At 50.1% G+C, this 20,122-nt stretch overlaps 1 protein-coding gene across 7 annotated transcripts; it reads right to left on the reverse strand.

Moving 5' to 3' along the window:
• Window positions 1-1,948: 1,948 nt before the first annotated feature.
• Window positions 1,949-20,088, reverse strand: LOC119101655 (deoxynucleoside kinase). 7 transcript variants are annotated; one of them, XM_037225067.1, is made up of 5 exons: window positions 20,072-20,088; window positions 19,839-19,897; window positions 5,675-5,904; window positions 4,201-4,379; window positions 1,949-2,976 (listed from the first exon to the last, which is right to left on the reverse strand). In XM_037225067.1, the coding sequence occupies exons 2-5, from the start codon at window positions 19,864-19,866 to the stop codon at window positions 2,616-2,618; spliced, it is 798 nt and encodes a 265-aa protein (XP_037080962.1). In that variant the 5' UTR covers window positions 19,867-19,897; window positions 20,072-20,088; the 3' UTR covers window positions 1,949-2,615. The 7 variants fall into 7 exon arrangements, with proteins under 7 accessions (XP_037080962.1, XP_037080963.1, XP_037080966.1 ...); XM_037225068.1 differs by lacking the exons at window positions 19,839-19,897; window positions 20,072-20,088 and adding exons at window positions 9,438-9,530; window positions 9,879-9,901; XM_037225071.1 differs by lacking the exons at window positions 19,839-19,897; window positions 20,072-20,088 and adding an exon at window positions 9,879-9,897.
• Window positions 20,089-20,122: the final 34 nt, after the last annotated feature.

Genomic DNA, 20,122 nt, shown 5'->3' on the forward strand with positions numbered 1-20,122 from the left:
TGAGCCGAAAGCATCTCAATGAATGACGTGCGCTTGCCAATATATTTCTGCTCATGCGGCGGCGTAGCCTGTGAAGTGAAGCGAGTGAAGGCTTGAACAAGTTGCAATCATTGCAGGCATGGCGGCCGACCGTGGTTCGCTGTGACTGGCTAGAGTAGCGCCGAAAGCCGCATCCGCCTTTCATGCTCATCAGCCAGACCGCCGTCTTAACAATTTTAATTGGACGGTTCACCAGCCCCGTCAAGTCCTTCATAAATGCGTGTGGTCAAATAAAAAAATCAGAGGCTGCCATCATATTTCGTGCTTCCATTTCTCATTGCAGGTCACCATTGTGAGGCACCAGTATCGCGTTGGTGAGGGCGTGCGTGGTATTGTGGTTCGTGCAGGGATTCCTCCAATGAATGCGAATGGTGGTAGTACGGATTGGTTGCGTCGGAACCGTTGACCTGGGGGGGGGGGGGGGGGTGCCGGCTGCGGGACTGAGACGGGGAAGTGTGCCGGCTGACACAGAGGTATTGCACTGTTAACTTAGGCCTGGACTGTGTTCACCTCCGCACATGTTTATCGCTTTTATTTTCAATGCTTGCACGTCAAGGGTGTTTTTTGTAATTGGTGAGAGGTGCATGTTTACAGCACGACGAACAATACAATATTACTAACGAACAATGCGTTCGGTCCTCGACGTTCGTGCTGGTGTGACTACAACGTTTACTCAATCGTGGGCATGTGATGTACGATGCACGTTTCCGACTAGCTGAGGATGAAGCCAACTATTCCAACGCTTCATTTTTGGAGCGATGAGCAGGTAAGCTTGAGTTACAGATACCTGCTCATTCCAACCGGGCTGAAATGGGTGCGCACCTTTTGGGTGTGTTCCTCGAATTCAGGAGCGTTCGTTTTTGCATGGATGCAATGATGCGCATCAAATCTCGGGTCTGCCGTATTAGCAGGCAACGCATTTTTAAAGCCCCGGACATATAGAAAAAACCGGTGGACGTTTTCCTTTGTGGGCTCCACATATAACTGTGTGCATTTGGGCGCTTATCTTCAGGGCCGACAACACCGTGGGCGGTGCGTTTTCCGCAGTATACAAAAACTCCACAGCCATCCCACAATGACAAACGGAATTACCGCACGGATACACGAACTGATGAAGCGAATAAAAGCACAATCTCGCCTAAAACTGCTGAAGGTAGTTGCCGCGACCTTGCAGCAGCGTTTGCCTGTGAATGCTAAGGTGTTCCGCCCTCCCCCGGTCACCAACAGGTATCCCACGAGCCCGCCTGGTCACCCAAAAGCCTGTCTGGACTGTTGAGCCAGATGCCTCACTGGCAGCTCGGAGACCCGTTAGACCGCCGGACACGTCGCATCCTCACGAACATGTGGACACGCGGCGTCGCATTGGTTCCCAGGACTGTTCCGGCTTTTCGGGAGTCCCTCATATCGCCCAAGAGCTCCTCTGACCTGCGGTGAGCCCCTGACCGCTCAAGGGCCCGTAGGGTTGCCCGCCGCCTGGCGGACGGCCTGACCAGCAGTGCCGCTGAAGCCGGCGGCTCAGGTGGCTCAGGTGACCGCCAGGCGGACGGCCTGACCAGCAGTGCCTCTGAAGCCGACGGCTCAGGTGGCTCAGGTGACCGTCAGGCGGACGGCCTGACCAGCAGCGCCGCTGAAGCCGGCGGCTCAGGTGGCTCAGGTGACCGCCAGGCGGACGGCCTGACCAGCAACGCCGCTGAAGCCGGCGGCTCAGGCGATTCAGGTGACCGCCTGGCGGTATCAGAACAAACTACCCGCCGGTGCCATCAGTTTCGCGCCACAAATGCAGACGGTGCCCGAAAACGTGTCCGCGCCACGCCAACTGCGCTCCACACGGTGCTACCCCGCACCGAGGCGGAGCACCGCGGCCATCGAGCCCTTCGCAGACTTGAGCGACGAACTGCTGGGATTCTTCAACAGCGCATTTATTTTGTCGGATCGCAGCGCCACATTCCACGCATCAGGTGACGCCGCCCTGCACGGCCACAAAGATTCGCGTCGTGTGGATGGTTGTCGCCAATGTACAATGGACGGCACGTGATGATAATGACGTGCGATTTTAGGGCGCGTCGACATCAATGGTCATATTGCGCTCAGGCGGCATTCGCATGGCGCCTTGCACCGTAAGAGTACGTATCGTAAGACCAGAGACCACTGGACGCCATAGAGCGCGACGCAGACCGTTACAATGGCCACCGAGCAGGTGACGGTAGTGCTCACTGTATTTTGGCGTTAGATTTCAGTGGATAGTACATACCGGACATTGTACACTTCTCCTTATTTAAGTCAATGGCGTAAAACAGCTGATCAGCCACAGCCATGTTCTGAAGTGTCAAGGTCGTACAAGGTCAGCACTTGACTCCTGCAAATGTACATATTATGTGCAAATGTGTATATTATGTCACTCCGCCACGACTCCCGCCTCATCGCCCACTCGGAGTGAATTATGCAAGATGCCAGGCCGCCACGCACACTCACACGCACGCACATACACAGCCTGAAAGAGCGCAGCCTCCTCTCACAGGCTGCCTCTGTGGGAGGTATTAATGAAGTCCGCCTCGCCGGCACGACCCCGTCGCCGCTCAGACCACATCGTCCATGATGCGTGCGTGGATGCTGTCGTAGAGCGGGAGCAGCCGCTGCAGCTCCTGGTCAGCGTCGATGACGACCACGCGCGGCCAGTGCGCCGGCCGCTCTCCCATCAGCCAGCGCTGGTGCCAGCAGTGCAACTGGCGCAGGTAGTCGAGTGTGACGGGCGCCTCCTCGGCGCGCGCGCGGCGCACCACGCGCTCGAACGCGACCTCGGGCGAGGTGCGCAGGTACACGATCAGGTCGACGCCGATGTCAAACCATGCCGCCGACCGCGAGTAGTACTCGGCGAGCACAGCGTGCTCTGGCGCCTCCAGCGTGCCACTCTCCAAAGCTGACTCGACAAAGCAGAACCTACCGGAGGACGACATGGCGTGACATGCACAAGCGTCGATGCCATGGGCGAGAACGATATCCGGAGGTGACGAATGCACACGGCAGGGGAAGAAAAATCGCCTGTTAGCTATAAGCCGCAGGGTAATTTTCGTGTAGCTTTTTCGAAGAGCGGGCCAGGACGTCACTTAATGTACGTTTGGATGGGAGGGGGGGGGGGGGGGGGAGCTGAGCATACCGATTTGGTCAAACCATGCACCTCTGAGCTCTCTCAATGCATATGACCAAAGAGGGAATAGTGGGCCAAATAAATACAAATATCCGAACTCAGGGTACGCTACGCACCCTGACAAATCACCGCCATGCTAGTATCACATGCATTTTGTATCAAACATCTTGTAGGCATCTTTTATCGCGTCAGCTCCGTTATAGGATAGGCCAGTCCACATGTTTGGAAAATTTCAATTGCTAACCCCTATATGGGATAAAGAAAAATTCACTGCAATATATGGCAGCTTTGAAAGCGCAGGGTGGCTGAGACACAAGCAACTCCACGTGTCCCTCAACAGTATGAGGTGCTGGTTGGCCATGATAAAAGTAACCCAAGTTTCCTAAAAAGTGACAAGTGTCTTTGTCGTACCATCGTGAGATCGTGACATTCCCCTGCCAATTGAATGACAAAATATAATCAGCGATGGTCCTATTCATCGTCGATTTTTCCAGCAGTCTCCAACGGCCGCTTCAAGTGTATGCATGGAAATCCCACAGATCGATCAAAACATTAAATAAGTGCGGTCCTGAGCCCCAGCTAACTCCCAGCTGGCGGCGAGAAGATGGCTTCGAAGATTCGCTTGCTTGCTGTCCGAAATAAAACACCGCCTTAAAACGTCGAAACCTCGGTAACCTCCAGCCAGCAGCGGAGCCCAGAGTAACGACGCCATCGACAGTGGCGGCCAGCTGACGCGGCAGCGCCGGCCAGCGGTAGCCCTGGTGAGAAGCACCTGCCCCGCCGGTGGCGGTGGCGGAGAGTAGCGACGCCATCGACAGTGGCGGCCAGCTGACGCGGCAGCGCCGGCCAATGGTAGCCCTGGTGAGAAGCACCTGCCCCGCCGGTGGCGGCGGCGGAGAGTAGCGACGCCATCAACAGTGGCGGCCAGCTGACGCGACAGCGCCGGCCGGCGGTAGCCCTGGTGAGAAGCACCTGCCCCGCCGGTGGCGGCGGCGGGTCCAGCACCGGCCGCTTGCCTGTTGCTCTGAAGGGAGCGTTCGATGAACTTGACTCGACACGGCGTGGCGTCCAGATGGACCTGCAGGCGGGTCAGCTGCACGTACGACTGGAAGAGGAAGCTCCACCGCTTCGGGTCCTGATACAGCTTATCCAGCAGGTTGTGGCCGTTCACGTTACACCACTTCTCAAGCGGCTCCTGCCGGCAAAACATGAGTAGGATTGTGTAAACAATGGTGGCCGCGGGGAACCCGATGGTCTGGAGAAAAGCACACGAAAGCCTCGACATATTTACTCCTATAGTGAACAATATTCCGTGGACCTGTCATATCTTGGGATTAAAACCCCGTATTTTAATAATCTCTCTACACTGACAAAAAAACATAGCGAACAAGTACACGATTCCGAAATCACGATCCACTGCAATACGATAGTCTGTACAAGATTCCCAGACAGACCCTTTATAAAACACGCCACCGTAAGTACCGCTATCTGCGTGAGACAAATACTTGTATTTGCAGCCAAGCTGTGAGGTGACCTCCCAAACGTCCAAAAGTCACCACCGTTCGACCTCGAGATAAATGCGAAATGGTGGAATCTGTCGATTCTGCACCATAGACAACTGATGATAATTCATGATCCTAGAATGGGAATTAATCCAGAGTGAATCAGGGCCACGGAGGGCGGGGGAACATGGCTGACGGGAGCAAAATTCTAGCGACAAGTTGGCTGGCCTCATGACATCCATTTTTGCCATGAATGCGGCTTTGCCTTGACGCTCCACTGCACCAGGGGTCTTTGGCGTCCCCGGATCCACTCCTGTCGCACCAACAGGACTGCTTTGACGACCAATCATTTCTCTCCAAACTACGCATTTTATAGCAACGTCATTTACTTTCGTAGGGGGATTTCTGCTTTTTCTACTCCTGACAATTTACTAACAATACGATTCCTCACTACTTCCTCACAATTTACTCCTGACATCGCGTACAGGCTTGCGAGATACATGCTAGTTATACGTTATATGTCTGTATAAGGAACAAGCGCCCGACACGTCATGGGAGGCGTCAAGCATGATGCATGCCAGGTGGCTGAGGCGGAGGGGAGGGAACAGGGCATGGCGTGGTGCTCCGTAGCTGGTGGTGGAGAGCATTGAGCCGAGGTCAATGAAGAAATGAGCGCACACGCTTGACTCCGCGTTTGTTTGTCAACAAGCTGTAATCGCTCTAACTTTCTACGGGCTTATAATATTGGCCTGTTAATGATGAGTGGAGAAAATATAAACGCCGTGAAAGACTGATAGACTGATTTTATTCATCATATATTTCCTACCCAAGACACTGAAATTGTATGCCAAAACTGCTGTCACAAAACAATCCGTCGTACTGTGGACGAGGAGATTTCTTGCAAAACATGACCCCTCCCCGCCACACCCTGAATATCGGGGGCACACTTCAAGACCGCCACCTTTCCCGAGTCAACGCGAGCAATTACCTCAATAATGTGAACACCGTCCATTCCCTGGAAGTGCTGCAGGAAGGTCGACTTGCCACTGCCGACATTCCCCTCCACAGAGACGGTGAACGGCCGCGAGGGCCGGTCAGTCACCGGCTGCGAAGGCCAGTCAATCAGCGTCCGCCTGTCGTCGACCGACAGCGGCGTCAGCTGCGCGGCCGGCATCTTCGTACGCAGGCGGAGCAGTGGTGCCAGCCAACGGACCACATCTGTAGAGCACACAAACCCACATGGTGTGGTCGGTCGCCACAGGGCACTGGGGCAGGGGGGGGGGGGGCACACAGGCCAGCTCACAGTCTGTCGCTGCCAGGGGCAGTCTGATCAAAATCAGATAACAGAGATGAACACGAATACCACAATAAAAATGAAGTCCACCATGGTGTGGCGTTGTTATCACCTTAAGGGCAGTACAGAGGGCAAGACAGGTAAGTTAAGGGCAGTACAGAACTAATCTTGTTCTGTTGTCTGCCCTTTCAATTATTTTGTCCTTGGCCCTCTGATGTCAGCATACTGCCCAAGACCTGTCCCATTTGCATTTATCCATCCTTTATCATTTCCCATCTTTCACACAGCACAACCAAATTCAGCCTCCCTCTTGGCTCTACCCTCCCATGCTGAACCCTTTCTCCCCAACATCCACATTTCCTTGCCTTCTGCAGGGACATCTTATAGAATAAGTTGGTAGGATGGGCAGTGAAAAAGGTAAATCCCACTCCAAAAATATGACCAAAACCATTACTCCCATATTTGGCCTGTTCTCTTCAGACAGTCTTGGGGAAGACTTGAGTCCCCATCTGAATTGGAGACTACTGTGCTCGCCTACCCTGTGCTGCTATCAATGTTGGCCTCCCTTCTGCCCTGCTTCTATCAATATTGGCCTCCCTTTTGCCCTGCTACTATCAATATTGGTCTCCCTTCTGCCCTGCTACTATCAATATTGGCCTCCCTTCTGCTCTATCTCTTAATCTGACATGTCCTTCATCCCATTCTCTGTGCAGTACTATAGCCTGTCCTATGCACTGTCTCATGGCACATTAGTGAGTAGTGAATGTACCTGTCAGGCCAAATGCTCATCATTATCTGTTCTGTCCTCTGTCCTGAATTATGTGCTGATCTCTGTGTTGAGGGCAGCACAGCAGACAGACAGCAGGGTCATGTAAAGGTGACATGACACAGTGGGACAGAGGGCAGGCAAGTGCAGAGAACCAATAATGACTGGTGCTTGTCATGATGGGAGTACATGGTTGGATAGGAGATTGAACAAGACTTAAAGTATGGTATGACAGATGATGGCACAGAACAAAGAATAGGATTGGTGGGAGGACAAATGTCAGTGAGTTGATGGCAGTGAAGCAGAGGACAGGTGGCAAAAGGCAAAGGGATAAGACATGTAACAGCTTTATCTATCCTGCCCTGGCATTGAGATAACAATGAAGAGAAAACAGGTCAGGATGAGTCATGCATTATTTATTTTCAATCTCTCTGTTGCTCTTAAACTTTGTCCCCAGTCCTCTATTCCCTGCTCCCTGCACTTAATGGCAATTTATCCATCCTGCCCTCTTTTCTGCTGTGCCCTGTTCCAGCTGCAATATATAACATTTTTACCACTCTGCACCCAGTCCTGCATTATACCCTGACCAGCTTGATCCTCCGCCCTGCCCTGCCTGGTGTCTCATCCTGTTCAATGTGCTGCCTTATGCTGCCCTCTGCCCTGCTCTGTGCTGCCATCTACCTTGATTAAGGTGAGACATAAACTAGGAATCTTCTGTCATCTGTGTGGTAGTGTACCATTGCATCCCATCATTGACACTACAATGAACTGTTCTATCATACCATTTCATCCTATCATTGACAATACAATGAACTGTCCCATTCCTGATATCCTGTGCCCATATGCACTGCATGCTTGATTGCACTAAGTTTCACTACACTTTTCCAAGGCTTAGCTGCAAATGACATCAGTTATATGAGCTATCAGGATCCCAGCTGTTGATTTTGCATGTTGAAAGAATGTTGCCCAAACAGCTCAACATTGTGCTTAATCTTTATGAAAGTATTTCCAAAATGCATGACAAATGGAATTACATGCTTCAGCTCTTTCATTGCTCAATGCATCCAAGGAACTTACAGCTAGAGGGTGTCCCAATAACATGACACATCTCTTCCCAACATGACTTCAATCAACTCATTCCCAAATTCCAAGTTTCCCTAAACTTTGGCTAGTTCAATCTTATATTGAGATATGGAGGCAGCAAAAATATAGCAAATTGGCTGCAACATGAAATGAGGCTAGAGCAACTCTGAGTGCAGTAGCAGCAGAGAGCATAGGGGAGGAGGGAACATTTCACCAGTGGGAAGGGGGGTGGGGTTAACCAATCACTGGGGAATTTCTGCTCCACACATAACACGTCAGACAAATGGTCAGGGTATACATTGCTACCTCATGTTAAGAGAGACCATTGCACATCAGTTGTGGTTTTTAAGGTAGAACATATCGTAATTAATCGTAAAACAGGTCATCTAAGCCCTTACCTTGGAACTTTAATAACTACGATAGCGAACATCCGAGCGCAAACACGCAGCAACCACGACCCCGGTGCCATTTCTACGCGACATTACTGCGCATCAAGAACCATAAAAATGTACGAGGTCAAGGTAACAAGAATTCAATAAAATGTGTTTCTTGTGTATCCAAGCAGCCTTCCATATTGTTTGTCGACTGGTCAACATCGTGGGGAAATATGACGTTTTTGCGTGGGAACAAAAAGCAAAATGAGAACATGGTGGCTAAACAAAACTTCTTAATATGGTACATATATATTGCATGGAACATGGATGCCAATGGGACACTGGGTTGAAGGGGATAGGGCAGGGGTTAGGTTACATTACATTAGGTTAGGTTAGGTTAGGTTAGGTTGTTAGGCTAGGCTAGGTTCGGTTAGGTTATGTTAGGTTATGTTAGGTTTAGTTAGGTTTAGTTAGGTTTGGTTATGTTAGGTTAGGTTAGGTTAGGTTAGGTTAGGTCAGGCTAGGCTAGTTTAGTTTGTGCTATGTTCTGGACTATTCTGGCCTGTCCGTTTCATAAACGTAACTAGATGTGATAAACATTTTTCATTGCATTATTATTGTTACCTTGGTCAGCCACATTTTTGATGGTTCTTGATAAGCAGAAATATTGTAGTTACGCAACGGCAACACAGAAACGGCGCTGGGGAGTGGAGGTGGTGCGGTGTGTGCGGCGCTCGGGAGCTCGCTATTGTAAATATCAAAACCTGAAAGTAGGAGCATGGATCTACCTGTTTTAAGATTATTCACGATACATTCCGCCTTAAACACGACAAATGTACAATAATTTTTTCCAACGTTAGGTAGGAATGTATACCTACACCAGCAAACCCTGACAGAGGCCACTGTAAGTTACATGCCAACAGAAGATGCATTGATCCGATTATAATATAACTGAAAATAAAGACATTTTATTTTTTATTGAGCATTTTGATTGTGTTAACAGCATACATATTTTAACAAGCAAGTTTGAAATGTTTCTGTGCCATATTATGATATATATATAAAAACACCACACACTGCATGTCATCCAGCAGTCTCACCATCATGGATTTGAATGCCTATTTTTCTTAATTGGATGGCTATGGGCACCGTCTCAGGACCTGGTACACCCACCATCGTCACATTACACGCCTACCGCCAAATACCTATCTAGAAGAAACGCACACGTACCTACCGCCCAATACCATCCGCGTATCTATTATCTTTTGAAATTGTGATGCAGGGTGACACCGTGCATGGGCTTTGCTTAAACCCGGGTTTTTACCCGCTGTGTAAAAGGCATTGACGTCACTGGTGCCAAGACCGCAATGCGGCGAGGCCGCCAGCCGCGGGGTGTAATGAAGGCTACGAGGCCGTCGAAACATCGGAAATCTCCGCACTAGGAATGAACGAACTGTTGGCCTGGTATGCATATGACCAGCGATTCAATTACGTAGAATATAATGACAAGTATGATGGTACGTTCTTCAACCCGCCCGATATCAAAATGCAATGGCATGAAAGGTGAAAACGTACACATGAGAATGTCACGAGACGGGGTGACAGAACCATCGGGCTCAGGGACGGATCTAGCCTGGAGCTCTTTTTAAGGGGGGGGGGGGGGGGGGGAGGGAACCGTTCGTCGCCAGCTGGCTGGTGTGGGATCCGAGGTCCACTGCACTTATCAAACACGATGTTTGCGCTGAGTATGACTAAGCCGCGTCAATATGCGTTTTGTTTGGATATTCAAATCACTGCCAACTTTTCTTTATGAAGTTTTTTTCGAAACGGAAAGAAATGTTTGATACCGCACTATCAGAGTTAAAACAGACGGTAAGTAGAGAAAGTTTTATGAAGTTCTGGGAATGCTTTGGGGGCCAAAACATACTCCCAGAGTTTTTGGGGGGCCATGGCCCCGTGCCCCCCCCCCAGGATCCGTCTAAGATCAGGCTCCCTTTGTATCAGTACCTTAGATACTGAACAAACTTTTAGCCGTAGGTGTGTATTGCCAGGAAACCAGCTGTGTAGAATGTAGCGTCGCGTGCGGTGCTGTGCCTGACAAGTTTATGCAACAAGCCATCAAAATGAAATCGGCGCGGAAGTTAAAAACGCCTAAGCGGGACTGCTGCCGGGACATCGGACTGCTTTCGTGTCGGCAATAAACTAGCAGCTGTGGTCTGTCGATATAAGCAGGAAGCAGGCTGCGCAGAGTTTAGTGGAAAGTGGAGTGATGTTAAGTGGGAGAGTATGGGGATCAGGTAGAATTAAGTGGCAAGCATGACCATGTGCTTTGTATGCTTATGTTAAGCAAGGCGTGAGAATTGAAAACGCCTATGCACGGGCGCGGGTCTAGGAAGGGGGAACAAATTTTCCTAAAATTTGGCATTGGCCCTATGAGCACAGACCAGAGAGAAATAACCGAAGTGGCTCTCGTATCCCCCCCATCTTATGTGACCATTTCTTGTTCCTGAACCTATGCAGGAACCAGCTACCATACTACGCTCAGCGTTGATCTTAATTTTGTTTTTTGCGAGGTTTTGCAACATATTATTACGGGGCTGTATGCAAAGTAAGATAATCTTTTCTGATGCGGCACGAATATTGACACGGAAAACTGAATACGTGGCAGCCGACACCATAGCACAGTCAACCATGAATCAAGGTTACGTGGACGCGCGTGCTGCCCATAAGGCTTTGTACAAAGGCCAGCTTGTGGTCCCGCATCATCACGGCTTTTGAGTGGTCGTGGCTCAACAAACTATGCTCGGGGGTGGAGGAAATGTGATTGTTGGATCGCACAGCCGCTCGTATGAAACGTATAAGGATTTATGAGCTGCACAGTCAACATATTCCCTCAAAAAGTACTGTATCACACCTAGATGCCGCGTTCTGCAGCCAGTATGTCTATCTGTAATTATACCGACATGACACGCTGGCGTTAAGCACAACAATGCACGTAAACATCTCAAGAACGCAACGCATATGGCCCGAACTCACAGTGACTATGCAGACAGGTAGCGCCCGAACACTGTCAGCCCCGCACAGGGAAGGGCCACTCAGGGTGGCTGTACCTCGACAACAAACAAGCTCGCAAAGCAGTGGTAGACTCGGCACGCTGCAGCCACGCTATCGAACTACAGTAGACAGCAGACTCGTTTCGTTTGCCACTCACTCGCACCATCGGCGGCGACATCAGCACGTGGTTCGAGGCCGTTTAAGACAAAAGTGCATTGCAATGGCTTCGTGATTATGGTTGCCAAGTGTATCATCATACTTGTTAATTCTATGCAATCGGCTCGATGGTCGCGTACACATCTAACTAACGGTTTGTTTGTTATGGGGTACGACAGACCGCTATTCCTGCCGCTCCTTTGCCAATAAGTATTGTGTTTTCGTCTTCACCTTTCATCCCGTAGCATTTTATTGGGTTGCATCATAAGCCTGTAAAACACATCACCATCTCTGCCTTAAATCCTACTCTATCTGTCCGTTGTCATATGCATGCACCGTACGCTTTGCATTATCGGTAAAAATATTTCAGTGATCCCGTTGCCCCCCCCCCCCCCCCCCCTCCAAGCGTTAAGTCCCGGCGTCTAGCGGCCCACCGGGCACTCTGCTTCAGTGAAGTCACGGTAAATTTAAGCGAAGATGAAGCAAAATTACTGCGCGGTTTTCCACTCATGTACGGCCTTAACTGCCAATGAGCGATGTATTATGATGTATACGTCCAAAGGCTTTCGAATCGACCAGAGGATCCCGCCCCGTATCACCAGAGAGACAGCCCAAGGACACCCCCGAGTTGGGCTGGAATGACCCTCCAGGCCTCGACGGGGTACAGTAATATGCCCCTAGGGCTCTATTCAAGTGGGCTCCTTGCCCGGAGAGAAATCAGGGGCCTCGTTGGTGTTGAATGGGGTGGGTCGAAGTAAGTTTAAAACGGAGAAGGCCATTCATTGCTTCCATGAGAACGTTCATTCTTTTGCGGAATCGACTAGTGAAACCATTGCTGGGTTGCAGCCTCCGTGAAACTGCACGGCGTTAGCCACTGCAAGTGACACCAGGCGGCGGGAGCAGTGCGCGCGAGACGACCGCCTTGATTTCGTAGTTACGAATGCCGTTCAAAATGATGATTAAACTGACTGTATCTTTTTCACAACTTCGAATCTGCGCTCTGGACAGATTAACAGTCACAGCAGCACAAAAATAGAGGTTCTTCCCTTACTCTTCCAGCTCCATCGCCAGATTCCAGCACCACTTAACGGTACTGTAAAGGCCAATCCTCTCTTGTCATCAATCTTAAGGTCGCTCACGTAAAATGCGCACCCGGACCACTTCTCAAGTGTAAGATTTGATGTCCTGAAGACAATTTTTTTCGGAAACGTCATCATTTTCGTCGGCCCATTGGCCGCGGCTGCATTAACCACCAGACCAACGCGGCGTGGCCTACGGAGATTGCAGCGCCTGTGCAGAACTACGTCGCATAATTTGCACTACGAATCGATGGTGACTGAATCCCGAAGATTTCTGGGAAAACATGGCTTTGCCATGCTACTCAAAATTGTTGACCCATTTCAACGTACAATCTACGGCCGTGCAGCGCTCATTATGTCTGTAGAATCCAGATACAATTTTTGATAAGGTTTATGAGTTCTGCCCGGTTAGAAACAGTCCACTGAGCCATTGTAAATTGGAAAACGCTCGAGATCTATTCTAAGGTTACAGATGGCCAAAAATAAAGGAATAGATGCCTTTGTTAAGAAATCGGTCATCCCCATAATTTTTCGGGGATGGACCTTTCGCTTTCAAGGGGCCCATTGTCAGCCCTGTAACCCCCCCCCCTTGCCAAGAGTCTGGCTGCACGCCTGATTCGTAGCCTCCTGTCGTCATAATTATTTGGACTGTCCAACTGCCTGTGTTATGCACCACAAAACGCGGTTCGTGAGCAAGACTTGCATGTAGTGCTTAAGTCCATTAAGCTGGACGAAAGCCAGCCTTTGTCCATGGATGCGTCGATTCGTGCTAACGTGTTCCAGACACGAACAAGTCAATGCTCCTATTTTTATTGACATTTAGCATGCGTTCGGGGGGGGGGGGGGGTAGATTTGAGCCCCGACGATTTTTTCAAAAAGATTTCGAAACAACGCGGCGTTGCTACTGCAACATTTGCATAGTTGTAGATTTGATAATTTAATAGCGGATCGTTTGTCATACATGATTGAGATCTACTTTGTAAGGTCACTGCACTACTGTAGATCAAAGTGAGACCATGGGTTCAGCGAAGGCAATTTCTAGGGAATCGTTCAATCTGATGCAACAATGGAATGTTAGACGAAGCCATATCTGTGAAATTTTCCTAGGCAGCAAGACAACACCTGAATGAACAGATGTCGTTGATCTAGAGTCGAGTATGAAAGTCAGACCAAGGTCAAAACCAGCCTGTTTTTTACTCTAGAGTTTGCTGCATGCGGTCGTTTCTGGTGCTCATTTCGAATCATTTGATAAAAGGAATCGTATCATGCATTTGTTATGGATTTCTTAAGGGTTAGAATAAGCCACTGACCTAAAATGACTCAGGCAAATATTTTGTCTTTAGAAACGTGCTGCCCAGGGTAATCCTGGACAATTATTTAAATGCAAAAATCAAAGCAGTCTTGTATAATTCTGGTCCCCATGACCTTCAAAAGTTCACACGAAGCACCAGTGACGTCTTGCTCAGAAGAAGCATCTAGGTTCACGGTGGTTGCATGAGAAGGTCTGGATGAACTTTGGACACCAATATAAAGTCTGACCTTTTTGACCTGATCTGACCCAATGTTCATGACTTATTTGCCTCAAATTTTGACTCAAGTGAACTCAGGTACAGACAACCCCACTTTGTAAATTTGGTGTATCTCACTCCATTATTTTCTGAGATATCAGAGCGGTCAAATTGACCCCTATACCCGAGTGCAGGATATTCAACCGGCCAACCGAGCGCGTGCTAACACAGTGTGGCCACTGAGGAAGCAGAATTCGTGTGATGTCTCTGTATGAATAATGAACTAGAGGGAATCGTCCTAAAAATCGCTGTTCCAGTTCAAACCGCATACAGTTGCAAACAGTCCGTTCAATCATTCGCTGCAAAGTTTTGACGTCGACACGGAATCTTGCGATCAGCTCAAGGCTCGCCACACAAGCATACTTAACGTGGACGTTCACCCAGAAATACAGAAAAATCAAAAGGTTGGGACTAAACCTTAAAAACTCATAGTTGCCCCAATCATTCAGAGTTCAGCACACCCCATGGATTCTAAGAAACCAGTCATTATGCCACAGGTGGGCACAGCCGTGTGCATATATTGTGGCCCTCAGCCGCGTGAACGTATGCATGCGTAAGTATCCATCGTTCTCAATGGGACCGAATACACGGAGAGCTGGTGACGTCTCCCGATTGTGCCACCAATTTTTGTTATTAGCAGTACATCACGTTCGCAGCAAAGACGGATAAAGGCAACATATAAAGACTACCTATGTCAAACTACTGTTCAAACAGGGTGGTCCAAATAAAAGTCAGCCCACGTTTTGCTCAACATCCACAGGTGTATTTCCCGCACAATGAAGACTGCGTTGGCATCCAAATAACCATTCGATAGCAAAACATGACGAAGACAATGGAACTCATTAGTGATTTCACAGTCGTCAAACCACGATTCTACGTAAGGTGCCTTTTAGAACCAGAACGAGCATCTCGTCATAACTGACGCAGGGCGCTACGCCGCTACTGCTCTGATATCCTTCTACGGGGTGACTTCACGTGGTCGATTGGGATGAGGAATAGCTCCAGCGAGACGGGACGACACCACACACGGCACGGACTTCAATGGATTTTTTCGAGAATTCTGTCGCTGCGCATGCGCACCAGCTTGGGACTGCCGCGCTCTGTCTTCTCCTTCGTCACATCCTGACCTGGACCTCATGCCGAACGTCCAGAGAGGGCTAGTGAGCTGGTGTTGGGTAACCTTAGCAACCCTATCCGCATGGACAAGCCGAAGAACCTTCAAAAGTTCAGCGCCATCTTCATGCGCAAGATGGGGCGCACCACCTTGGACAAGGCACCGGATAATCGACTACCGGCAGCAGGTTCAGCTGGTGCGCATTCTGGACCGTCAGGAGCCTGCTTGGGGCTCATATGTTGTCACCATTTGACAGGTGGGATTTCGTTGATGACTACTGTTGTCGCTTGTCGTGTTTGCCATTGATTTGGAGGTCCAGTATCATCACAGCCACGATTGCTCGACAATCCTTCTTAACACTTCTGAAGGAAACGTCGAGTGACTTTTATCTGAGTCACACTATGCTAATAAAACCTGCCGCGTGTTATAGTAAATCGTCCTTACATTTGCGAACATTTGCGAACTTGTCTAACATGTGAAAGAGTTGACATAACAATATGATCAGGTACCTGCATGATGTCATGTGATACAAAACGAACATGACGTTAATAGCTAAGTGCCTAGGTGCTTGGTGCACCTACCAATAGCTACGCTTTTTCTACATCTTTGGCCCAGCATTTCTTTTTGCTCATATGCATTCAGGGGGATCAGAGGAGCATTGGGAGGGGGGGGGGGCGGATAGGCACAGGATCCCCGAAAAGCAAGTGACGCCCTCAAGTGACTCCCTCTCCTCCCCTAATTTGGGATCCAGCCCCCACCTCAAGTTTGAGAGAAAATTTGGTCAAATCCGTGGAAAAACTATTGTCCACGTATTTTGGGGATGGGTTGTGTAATATTCAAGGCTCAGCTCCCCCCCCCCCCCCATCTACCCCCATACCCGTTTCGCCGAACCTACGCCCCTGCGCCAGAGTCCGCTGGCACGTTTGTAGAAAACTATAAGGAGATAATTGGGTTCTTCCCGTTTACCCATCAATGTCCGTTCCCAATCGATCATTAAGTGTGATTGTGACAGCTAGTTCCAAGGCACCATTGTGTTCGATTCGGAACAACTTTAATTCATGCATCTCACAATGTGTTTTTCATATGACTGTACAAGACTGCATAACGCTGACTACGTTTGCCCGTTTTGCGTCATACGCAGCGACATAGCTCAGTGAAGTCATACACAGCGACACAAGGATGTCTTGCGCAAGTAAAAATTGCACTGGTTTTTCGTCGCGGATGGGGATGATCGTTAATTGGCCATATCTTTATATGAATTGCAATGCATTTGACGCATTGAATGCTTTTATTTGATTACACGTTGGTATTGCTTGGGCGGGCCGTTTTGTAATAGTCGATTACGGCCTGAAGATATGCAGTACTTTTTACTGAAAGGCGTAAAGAGAGACGACTGCTTGAAACACAATTCTTGTCGGGCATAGTGCCAATTGCCGTATCAGTGCGCCAAATGTCATCCAAATCAAACGGCCTGTCAATCCCTGCTGACTCTTCGTTGAGTCTCTGCTAACTCTTTGCTGAATCACTGCTGACTCTTTGTTGAATCTCTGCTGACTCTTCGTTGAATCCCTGCTGAATCTTCGTTGAATCCCTGCTGACTCTTTGTTGAATCCCTTCTGAACGCCGGCTGACCTCTGGGATGTAAAAAGGAGTGTTGACTGGCTGTGACGATCCTGACACCTTTCGCATTACGCATATGGGTGCGGCGAAATCATTAACGCGTGTGCTGTGCTAGCTGCTTATCGGGTGCATTGCGCGGAGATACCTGATCTCGCGCCGTTTGTCCATGTATCGACTCAGACTGCGCGGGGCGCACACAACATATGCAATGAGCTTGTTGCTTAGTCTATACCCTGAGCTCTTGTGACTTTCAACAGGCGTTGGCAACAAACATACTGCTATGGAGCGCCAGCGGCTGCATAGTTCATATTAGCAATCAGGAGCCATGGTGTAACATGGCGTCAAAGCGCCATTTCGCGCTAGCGCTAGTCATTTCGCCCGCACCGCGGCCGGATGTATTGTCAGAAGCACTGCTGTGTTTGACGAACTTACGTTTTCATGGTCATCATAAGGGACGCAGTCAGTCTTGGTCAGCGGTGTGATGCTGTGGTCGGGCTAAGACCCCTCCCTGATGACAGCCCCCCCCCATGCCAGAAAAGAAAGGGATTTCGCAGATTATGTTTGGACACCCAATTCGCATAGTTGTTTATTTGTTGCATTTTTCATTGAAAGAGGCCAAGTCACACAGCCACACAACTAGGCAACACAAATTCCATTGTGTTTAAAAGTTTACAAAGGGTAATGAACTAGGCAGTAGAAAACGACTTCTTCGAAAAGGTCACTAGAGCTGTTCATTTCGTTATGATTCGTTCGACCCTTTTCACATCGGGAACAGCCAAGGCCGTTGCTGGAATCTTTCGAAGTTCTACGGAGATCGATCCCACGGCCGATGGATTCAAAACGGCCGGGATCTCCTGCGGTCAATGGGCTCAACACTAGCGTAAATCGGCCGGGATCTTCGGCGTCCAATAGACTCAACACTAGCGTAAATCGGCCGGGATATCCCGCGGCGAATGGATTCAACACTAGCGTTAATCGACCGGGATCTCTCGCAGCCGGGCAGCCGATGGATTCAAAACTAGCGTAAATCGGCCGGGATATCCGGCGGCCGATGGATTCAACACTAGCGTAAATCAGCCAGGATCTCCCGCAGCGGATGGATTCAACACTGCCGTAAATCAGCCGGGATCTCCCGCGGCCGATGGATTCAGTACTAGCATAAATCGGCCGGGATCTCCGGCGGTCGAAGGGCTTAACACTAGCATAAATCGGCTGAGATGGAGAAATTGCAGTGTTGTCGCCAACTGCGCAATTGGTCTAGGAGTGTCCACCATTTCCTCAGCATGGATTAGTGAAAATAACTGCATAACGGTCCCGAGCAAGCACGCTAGCACGTATTACGATGTACGAGTCCTGATGGCCGGTGTTACAGTTTCCTGTCCGTGTCCGTCGGCCTTAACACCCTCGGCCCTAACACCAGGCGGCTGCGAATGGGCGGACAAAAACGATCGCGTACTGGAAAGTAGTTTTTGACCCCATCCACTCTAATGAAATGAAGGAAACCCCTACCTTCCCGCGTAGGGGCCCGTGGGTAGAATTTTAGGACACTCCCCTACCTACCCCGCGCAGAGAGCCCTGTGGGTATAATTCTAGGAGGCGCATTACCTGTCCCGGCCAGAGCGGGGTTGCAGCCCTGGGTACCTACAGGCTGCCATTCCCGGCAACACTGGGCCGGGGGCTCCTGGCTGATTCAGAGACCCTCAGAAGGGTCCATCAAACACCGGTCCTGTCCCTGACACGGGGCTCTCTGACCGCGGTGGTCGGCCCCGACTTGATGTCGGGCGTTAACTGCGGCTAATGGATCCCTTACCAGCGTAAAGGGCTCAATAATTGACACAGGGACGGTCGGTACGTAAAAGGAAATAGTTAAGTAAACTCGATTTACCGTCCAGTTCGACCCACTGTGCCCGAAGCTAAAACGTGACAGAAGGCCCTTTTTGGTTCCGGGGTCCCTGGCTGACACACTAGTCTTTCTTGCCCCATTGTGTCCCTCCTGTCATTGCTATATCTCAACTGCCTTTCATTTACGGGGGGCCCCGAATCGCAAGGCGTCCTCCGACGTTCGGGATTTCTCTCCGTTTCTGTTCAACAAATGTGTCTCCCATTCAGGGCTGTCGTTTCCTATGAAGGTGGTGGGTTGGGGAGGGGGCTTAAGCTTGCCCCAATATCGGCTTCAGTCCCTCCCCAAATCTGAGAAGAAAGTGGGCAAATCCGGGGAGAAAACTGTCTGCTGGCATACTTCTGAGGCAGCTTTGGTCATTTTGCATTGTTCAGCCCCCCCCCCCCTCTTTTTGCAGAACACGCTCATATCCCCATTCTTTCAGGGACCACGCCCAACGCGGCAGGCCTTCAGAAACAATGGCGTGCTCCAGTCTTGTCTCAGTTTAGGAGATGGACCCGCATGGCCAAAACTAACAAAGAGCCGGCTTGATATTGGTGACCCCTGACGGAGATAGAAACCTTCATCATCCCAGGTGGCAGCCGATCGGCGCAAGAGGCACTTTGACTGGCATTTGAGCACACTGTCCCGCGGGACAGGACCCGCGGGCTGAAGTCCCTTAATACGACCTTCAGCCGAGCCTTCGAGCCCTTCGGATCCGCCGGTCTGGCCCCTGATCGTTGGTCCCGAGAGTCCCGAGGACTCTCAAACTAGCAGACCTCTACCAAAATAAGGCTTCGTTTCGATCTAACGGAAAGGATGTTTGCGTCAAGTGAACAGTTTTGGGAGCAGTGTGGAGGGAAAGGGAATCCTTTTGACCTTGTGTGATGGGAAACGGGAGAAAATAAATGATCCTAAATTCTGGAACAGAAAGCCCAGCTACCTGCGTTTTCTGCGATTTGTTGTGAGAAAAATCCCCTTCGTTAGTGAAGATTGCCATCTGAAATGAGCTAGTCTCGTCAGGAGTGGATAATTATAGCTCCCGTGTCAAAGATGAAGGTTGTGGTATCAACTTATCGTTCCAGTGTCTCCCCTTCCGTTTGCCATTTGTGGTGTCACCAGGAACGTAGACCCGGGTCTCCAGTTGTCACGCACATGAACTTACCTTGCACTTGCAAGAGTCGTTCCAGCATGTGGCGTCGCTTTCGTATTCGGCGCGTCTACCTGCGGAGCGCGAACCAGCATCAGTTGTTTGCGACTGAAGGTCATGTCAGATCAGGCAAGGTCACGTCAGGTCACGTCACCATGGGCCTTGGGCGCCACCCCGGGCCTGCTGGTCACCAGCGCGTCGGCGTCGCAGCCAATCAGCGCGCCTTTTCAGCTGCACCGTCCACTTACCGGCCCTCGCGCCCACCTGCCTCTCGCATGACACGTGGTCGCTTCACCGAG

This window comes from Pollicipes pollicipes, unplaced genomic scaffold (assembly GCF_011947565.3).
Source record: "Pollicipes pollicipes isolate AB1234 unplaced genomic scaffold, Ppol_2.1 Scaffold_4881;HRSCAF=5763_pilon_pilon_pilon, whole genome shotgun sequence".
In the NCBI taxonomy this organism is placed as follows: Eukaryota; Metazoa; Arthropoda; class Thecostraca; order Pollicipedomorpha; family Pollicipedidae; genus Pollicipes; species Pollicipes pollicipes.